Raw genomic sequence first — 8,921 nt, 5'->3', positions numbered from 1 at the left:
GGTAATAGGGAGAGTTTGATGACTGGTCGTTTGAAGACTCCAGAGGCTGTTTTTACTTCGGCAACTCTGGGAACATTGTCCTTTCCAGGGAATAAGGAAATAACTCTGCCCATTTTCCATTGGAGTGGAGGGAGATTATCTTCTTGAAGAATGACAAGATCGCCAGGGCTGATGTACTTCTGGGGAGTGGTCCATTTTGGGCGATTCTGCAAGGTATACAAGTAATCGCGTTGCCATCGTTTCCAGATATTTTGTGCAACGGATTGAACCAACTGCCATCTCTTGAGACGGTTCATAGGAGTACTTGTCTGATCCGTTTCAGGTAAAAGAGCAGGAGGTCCAAAAGTCAAGAAATGACCTGGTGTTAGAGCTTCTAATTCACATGGATCCGACGACAGTGGGGTAATTGGGCGTGAATTTAGCATTGCTTCAACTCTACATGTTAAAGTAGTGAATTCTTCAAGTGTGAGAACTTGCTCACCTATGACTCTACGTAGGTGATATTTAGCGCTTTGTACGGCACGCTCCCAAAGTCCTCCAAAATGGGGAGACCTAGGGGGAATGAAGTGAAAGGTGATTTCCTTCTCAAGAAGCCAAGTGTTGACAGGATGGGATTGCAGAATAATCTCTATCGTTTTCCGGAGTTGTCGAGCAGCACCGACAAAATTTGTGGCATTGTCTGAGTGTAAATTCCTGACTAGTCCTCGACGGGAAATGAACCGAGTCAATGAGGCCAAAAAAGCATCGGCTGTCAAATCTGTCACAACTTCTAGGTGGATGGCCTTTGTTGTCATGCAAATGAAAAGGCAGAGGTAGACTTTGATGTGTTGTAATCTGCGAACAGGGTAAAGCTTGACGTTGAAGGGACCTGCGAAGTCGACAGCTGAAGATTCAAAGGCTCTTGAAGGTAGAACTCTGGATGCGGGTAGGTCAGCCATTAGGGGCGCAGTGACCTTCGGTTTGAAGCGGTAGCACCGTAGGCAGCGGAAAATTCTGTTCCTTATCTTGCTTCTTGCGGATAAAATCCAATACCTTTGAGAGATGAGGGATTGTAGTGATTGCGGTCCACAATGCAGGAAGAGAATGTGGTAGTAGTCTATGATCAGATTTGTGACGAAGTGTTGTTTAGGCAACAGTATAGGATGCTTGGAGTTGAAGTTTAAATAGGCATTAGACAGTCGTCCACCAACTCTGAGAAGACCATCTTTGTCCAGGAATGGCAAAAGACGCTGAAGAGGTAATGAAGGAGTCTGGCCTTTTTGAAGAGCAGAAATTTCGTTTGAGAAGGATTCTTGTTGTACTAGATGTAGAATGTAAACTGTAGCTTTGTTGATTTCTTGCAGTGAAAGTCTTGAAGAAGTAGTTAATGGAACATCTTGTAGAGTAGACGATTCTGGCTTGAAATATTTCAAGGAGATCTTAGTTCGGCAGCGGTTGGTGAAGCGTAGAACATATGCAGTTACATGTATCAGCTTCGTCCATGAAGAAAATCTTGTAAGAAGTTCCAACTGAGGTAATGTTGTAGTTTGCAGTGCAGTTGGTTGCACAGGTTTTGTATCTGGAAGTGAATGTGAACATGACAACTTGAATGATGTAGTGGGCCAGAGCGATTGAGAGAGCTTGAGCCAGTCAGGTCCTGTCCACCAAAGTGGGTGGTTGGCCAATAGCGAAGGGAGTAGTCCTCTAGATCCACAATCAGCTGGGTTCTGTTCTGAGGTGATGTGAGACCACACAATTGGGGTAGAAGTTTCTTGAATTTCTGCCACACGATTGGAGACAAAGGTTTTGAGGCGATAGGCAGGAGTATGTATCCATGATAAAGTGATAGTTGAGTCACTCCAAGCGAACACTTCATTGATCGTTAAGTATGTACTAAGACAAGAGACACAATATTGGATTAGTTTGGAGAGAAGATGAGCTCCACAAAGTTCCAAGCGTGGTAGAGATAAGCGCTTTAGCGGTGCAACACGAGACTTTGCTATCAACAAATTGGTTGCAACTCCGTGGTCCTCCTTTTCAACTCTAAGAATCACTGAGGCGCAATATCCTGATTCGCTAGCATCACAAAAACCATGAATTTGGATATTTTTTGCTTGGTAAGTATCTACATGCCTAGGTATTTGTATCTCTGCAATCGAGGGTAGCTCCTTCAGAAATGAAATCCACTGTGAAGATAATTCACTTGGTAATGGATCATCCCATTTCAATCCTTTAGTCCATAAGACTTGCATGAAAGCTTTAGCCCAAAACAAAGGTGGAGTGATCCAACCCATTGGATCAAATAGTTGAGCGATAGCAGAAAGAACTGCTCTTTTGGTTAGCGGTAGATTTGGAATTGTAACAGTGTACGAAAATGAATCAATTTCTGGAAGCCATTTTACACCTAAAACATTGCATGATGATTCTTTCTCTGAAAAGAACTGTAGAGGTACGCCATGGTGATCTGATGGTATTGCATTTAGTATGTTCTGACAGTTAGAAATCCATTTTCTGAGTTGAAAGCCACCTTTAGACATTAACCTAATTACATCATCCTGCAACGCTAGAGCTTCTTCTTCGGTATTTGCTCCAAGTAAAGCATCATCGACATAGATTTGGCCACGAAGAGCATTGGCTGCTAGAGGGTGGTTTGAACTTTCATCAGCGATAAGCTGTTGCACGACCCGATTTGCCAAAAAAGGCGAAGAAGCCATGCCATATGTGACAGTAGTAAGCTTGTATACTTGTATAGGCTGTGATACATCATATCGCCAGTAAATCAATTGGAAATTACGATCCTCTGGATGGATCCAAATATTTCTAAACATTTGACGAATGTCACATGTAAAAACAATGCGGTGTTGGCGGAAGCCCATGATGATGGCTGGAATGTCGTTGTGTAGTTTTGGTCCAGAGTGAAGAATATGATTTAGTGACAGACCAGAGGAGGTAGCAGCAGAAGCATTAAAAACTACACGAATTTTTTCTCCTCGGAGAACTTCATGATGAGGGAGAAAGAAATGTGGTTGTTCCAATGCAGTAGGTGATGAACAACGTACCATGTGACCTGATTCTTCATAATCTTTCATAAAATCTACATATTTCTTCCTTAATTCTGGGTTGCGGTTTAGTCGATTTTCCAATGATTTGAAAATGCAAAGGGCAGAAGAAGAAGAATTCCCAAGAACTGAGGGAGATTGCTTGAATGGTAGACGTACTTGAAATTTTCCATCTTTACACCTGCTATAACCTTCTCTAAACTGGGTTTCACAATTCAGTTCATCTGGAGAAAGTGATGGTGCATCAGGCACATTTTCTTGAAGCCAAAACTTCTGAATTGACTGGTGAAGATCAGTATTTGTAATTGTCAGTAGATTAATTGATGAAACGCCTTCTACTGGTTCGACAGGTGTATTGCCGATCAATACGTAGCCAAAGACTGTATTCAGTGCAGTTGGCATATCATCACCAAGAGGGATTGCATCACCCTTTAGCGTACTGGCAAAGAGATCAGCACCAATTAGTAAGTCGACAGGAGCGGGCGTATCAAAAGTAGGATCAGCTAGAACAAGGTTGAATGTACGATCCTTAACCTCTCTTGATATGTGGCAAGCAGGTAGGTTAGTAGTTATGTTATCGAGTACAACAACTGGATGATTTTTCGCAACCACGTGGCCTCTCATTGAAGTAATGTTCAAGAAACAGAGTCCTTTAGTGGAGACAGTAGCAGATGATATTCCCAGAATTTTATGACTTGATGATTTTACTCGAGAAATTCCTAATCTGCGTGCACATGAATCACTGAGAAAACTTTGTTGAGCAGCGCTATCGAGCACAGCGCGTGCGACAATATTATTTCCATTGGGAGTGCATACATTTACTAGGGCTGTTCCTAGTAGAACTACATTGTTACTGCAATGAGATAAACCTACTAAGACCGTAGCATTCGATGTAGAGTCCTTAGTTGCAGAGGTATTGCTCTGTGTGGGTTCAGAAGGGGCATTGCTAGCAGCAGAATTAGGTTTTGAGCCATCAGAGGTATGTTTACGAGGATTATTCCTTGATTGATATTGTTTAGAACTGTTGAGACATTGGTTAGAGGGTTGATGGTTGCTTTGTGCATTCAAATGGAGCATAGTATGATGTCGACGTTGACATATATTACAAGATCGGAGAGAGTTGCAAGTTCTGACATTATGTTGACCCAAACAATTATTACACAATAAGTTGCTTTGTACAAACTTTAGTCTATCTGCTGGGGTTAAATTAGAAAATCTATAGCATTTGTATATGACATGATCACACGAAGAGCAGAAGTTACAATTATTTTGCGCAGTCAGTAGGGCAGTGCGGTTTTGGTAAGATCCACGAGTAGACTTGAATGCTACTTGATTACTCGAAGAACTCCTTTGCATACTGGCGTTGGTTAAGATTCTTGAAGGTACAAGTGAGAGATTAGCTGCCTCTAGTTGATTGCATTGGGTTTCAATAAAATCAATGAGTTCCTTGATGGTTGGTACCTGTTGTGAATCAGTCCTATCATGTTCAAACTTGGATCTGAAATCATTATCAAATTTCCTGAGGAGATATATAGTCATAAATATGCTCTCATCTTTGAGGTCCTCGTTTAAGGCACGCAAGGCACTAATGTTTTCCTGTAGGGATGACACAAATGATCTCATTTGTTTTACGGAGCTATTATGTACAGAAGGCAAATCAATGATATTATTTATGTGAAGTGTTATCAATAGCCTAGAATTGTTGTAGCGCTTAATCAGTTGCTGATAACCAATATGATAATTGGCAGCAGTAATGGGCAATGATTTAATCAAATTTAATGGCTCTCCATGTAGACAAGACAGTAAGTAGGTAAATTTCTCGACATCCGAGAGTTTAGAGTTTTTGTGAACAGTGCTTTCAAATAAGCTATAAAAAGCTATCCATTTGTCAGCTTGGCCAGAGAATTCACCTAGCTTAAGAGTAGGGAGTTTTACACCTGTAAATTCTACTGTACCGCTATTGACACTGGAATAAGATTGGTCCAGTCTGGGATCCGCTTTGGGAACAAGAATCGCACAGAGGCTGTGGATTTTAATATAAAGATCAGAGATTTCATCTTGGAGTTTAACAACATCAGCATCCTTAATATCTTCATCTGGTTTATCAGCACTATATAATTTACTAACCATTGACTCAAAATCATTACATTTCTTTGTAGCAGTTTCATCAATAATTTTAATTTTTGCTAAGTCTGCTTCTAGTAAAGGATCCGTCTTCTCTGAGAATGCAGTAACTTGTTGTTCAAAAGAATTCAACCTTAGTTTAATCAGAGAAGCTTGCTTAGTAAAATTACAGAAGCGCAATGGAGGCATTTTGTTTGCATAAATATTACAAGGCAAATAGTATGGACACTAGGTGCATAAAATTGAATTTAGCGGTTGGCAACAAAAGATTGTGTAAACCATGTTCTCATTATTCCAAACTCCAATAATTGTAGGACTAATAATTGTAAAAATACCACAGAGAAATTAATTAGCCTATTTAAGCAATGAGGAAATTCTCAGAACACATTAGTTCAATTGAAATTGAGTAAGAAATTATTGCTGACACATGAAAATGCATATAAATGTCAGAATATAAATAGAGTAATAGGCTAAGCTTAATATCCAATGAGCATATGAACAGAGATCAGATTCATTCATATATTGACTTGATAATATTCAATAGTAGGATACACAGTGCTAGAATTGAGGTAATCCTTTCAATGCAGTAAATAAATTGACCGTAAAATTAATATTTTTCTTCAATGCATCTATTGATAGTTATTCCCAGTTGTACAGAGTAATTAAAATTTAATCAATATTGATACTGTAGAAACAATCTTCAATCTCTACTGTGAGCTTATCAAATTGCATGTATTATGCACTTATTAACAAATAATAATGTGTGCAGTAGATCAATCTTAAATCCTCTTGAATTGTAAAAATAAATAAGAATATGCTTCTTCAGGAAATAAAATAAAATGTAAAATCTTCAATATAAATAGTATCTTGAGGATATAAGTTTCACAGAGAATTAAAGTTATATTCAGTAATTTTTAAAGAGTCAATTTCAATCTTCATGAGTGTTTAACACAAGTTAAATGAAATGGCAGGAAAATTCACTTCAATAAATTTCACTCATTAATAAATGTCAATATAACCTCATTGTTTAAAAATGTAAACAAAGGGAAAAAACGGGAAGAATAGGGATAATTTTTGATGCAGGGATATTTTTCGATCCTAAGGGATATTCAGGGATTTTTTGGGATTTTTCAGGGATTTTTATTGGAGCGGGGATTTTTCTAGAGCGTACGGGATATGTGGGGAAAGTAGGGATATTGATAGTTTGTGCACTAGCGATTGGCAAACCTGTTGGAAATACCGGCAAACTCACGACACTTGTTTTATCTTGAATGAAAATTCCTGTTCGAGATTGAAATGTTCATAGCTTTACTTTTTGGATGATTAAAATAAAACTGAGTTTCAGTTAGAATGAATTTGATTGAATAACAATATCCATAGCGAAATAGTTTATAATCCGGCTCGAAGGACCAAATATGTTATGGATTGTTTGAGAATTGAATTAGTTGCGTAATTTAATTAGTGGACTGTATTGTATTATGACGTTTGAATAAATTGAGCAGTAAAATGACACATCTGAAACTTGAAAGAAAATAATTAATGAAGTCTTATCTAATAGTAAAATTGAAGTATCACTCACGACCGATCCTTTCTTCTCTGTACGAAGCGTGGTCGGCGGCCTGGAGTGTGGAGTGTAGAATTCTCAGGGGCCCCTTGGTCCAGCGAAGATCATCCTGCCGTAGTGGATAAAGTCGTTCACGGACACAGAGATAATCCCGGAGGCGAGACACAATTATTGAATTTAAAACCGATCACGGTATAAGAAAGTTCAAGGCACAAACTGGTGCGTGATAAGCGGTAGCGGGCGGGAATGTAGATTGACATTGACATGAAGAAGAGATAAGAGGAAAAAGGAGTAGGTAATGCTACGTCACTGGCAGGATTGCCAACTAGGAAAAGAGGAATAACTAGCAATGAGTCTGTGTTTATGTATGTATGCCAAAATGGGCTAAACTTTAATTAAACTTGATTTTGTCCTTTTTATTTATTATTATTTACACAACAGGTGTACAAATGTGTACAAGGATGTAAAAGTTTGTACAAGTGTGTACAAGTTTGTACAAGGTTGTACAAGTGTGTACAAGGTTTTACAATTGTGTACAAGGTTGTACAAGTGTGTACAAGGTTGTACAAGTGTGTACAAGGTTGTACAAGTGTGTACAAGGTTGTACAAGTGTGTACAATTTGTACAAGTGTGTACAAGCTTGTACAAGTGTGTACAAGGTTGTACAAGTTTGTACAAGGTTGTACAAGTGTGTACAAGTTTGTACAAGTGTGTACAAGTTTGTACAAGGTTGTACAAATGTGTACAAGGGTGTACAAAAGTGTACAAGGGTGCACAAGTTTGAACAAAGGTGTACAAGTGTGTACAAGCTTGTACAAGTGTGTACAAGCTTGTACAAGTGTGTACAAGGGTGTACAGGTTTGTACTAGGTTGTACAAGTGTGTACAAGGGTGTACAAGTGTGTACAAGGTTGTACAAGTGTGTACAAGCTTGTACAAGTGTGTACAAGGGTGTACAAGTGTGTACAAGGTTGTACAAGTTTTTACATGGTTGTACAAGTGTGTACAAGGTTGTACAAGTGTGTACAAGGTTGTACAAGTGTGTACAAGGTTGTACAAGTGTGTACAAGGTTGTACAAGTGTGTACAAGGTTGTACAAGTGTGTACAAGGTTGTACAAGTGTGTACAAGGTTGTACAAGTGTGTACAAGGTTGTACAAGTGTGTACAAGTTGTACAAGTGTGTACAAGGTTGTACAAGTGTGTACAAGGTTGTACAAGTGTGTACAAGGTTGTAAAAGTGTGTAAAAGGGTGTACAAGTGTGTACAAGGTTGTACAAGTTTTTACAAGGTTGTACAAGTGTGTACAAGGGTGTAAAATCGTGTACAAGGATGTACAAGTTTGTACAAGTTTGTACAAGGTTGTACAAGTGTGTACAAGGATGTACAAGTTTGTACAAGGGTGTACAAGTGTGTACGATAAATAAAAGTGTGTACAAGTGTGTACAAGGCTGTACAAGTGTGTACAAGGCTGTACAAGTGTGTACAAGTTTGTACAAGGGTGTACAAGGTTGTACAAGTGTGTACAAGGTTGTACAATTGTGTACAAGGCTGTACAATTTTGTACAAGGCTGTACAAGTGTGTACAAGGCTGTACAAGTGTGTAAAAGGTTGTACAATTGTGTACAAGGCTGTACAATTGTGTACAAGGTTGTACAAGTGTGTACAAGGTTGTACAAGTGTGTACAAGGTTGTACAATTGTGTACAAGGCTGTACAAGTGTGTACAAGGTTGTACAAGTGTGTACAAGGTTGTACAAGTGTGTACAAGGTTGTACAATTGTGTGTCAGGTTGTACAAGTGTGTACAAGGTTGTACAAGTGTGTACAAGGGTGTACAATCGTGTACAAGGATGTACAAGTTTGTACAAGTTTGTACAAGTTTGTACAAGGTTGTACAAGTGTGTACAAGGATGTACAAGTTTGTACAAGGGAGTACAAGTTTGTACAAGATTGTACAAGTGTGTACTGGGTTGTACAAGTGTGTACAAGATTGTATAAGTTTGTACAAGGTTTTACAAGTGTGTACAAGGGTGTACAAGTGTGTACAAATGTGTACAAGTTTTACAAGGTTGTACAAGTGTGTACAAGGTTGTACAAGTTGTGTACAATGTTGTACATGTGTGTACAAGGGTGTACAAGTTTTTACAAGGCTGTACAAGTGTGTACAAGGTTGTACAAGGTTGTACAAGGCTGTACA

The 8,921-nt window shown here is 38.8% G+C and overlaps 1 protein-coding gene across 1 annotated transcript; it reads right to left on the bottom strand.

Moving 5' to 3' along the window:
• Nucleotides 1-56: 56 nt before the first annotated feature.
• LOC128982702 (uncharacterized) lies at nt 57-3,662 on the bottom strand (the record flags this gene model as incomplete). Its single annotated transcript, XM_054401643.1, has 1 exon — nt 57-3,662. A coding segment is annotated over exon 1 (3,606 nt), but the record flags the coding sequence as incomplete, so codon positions are not given.
• Between the last annotated feature and the right edge of the window lie 5,259 nt (nt 3,663-8,921).

The sequence above is a fragment of the Macrosteles quadrilineatus genome, unplaced genomic scaffold (genome assembly GCF_028750875.1).
Source record: "Macrosteles quadrilineatus isolate MER2022 unplaced genomic scaffold, UCM_ALF_1.0 Scaffold_1024__1_contigs__length_22202, whole genome shotgun sequence".
Taxonomy (NCBI): domain Eukaryota; kingdom Metazoa; phylum Arthropoda; class Insecta; order Hemiptera; family Cicadellidae; genus Macrosteles; species Macrosteles quadrilineatus.
This window is presented reverse-complemented; position numbering and strand designations above follow the sequence as displayed.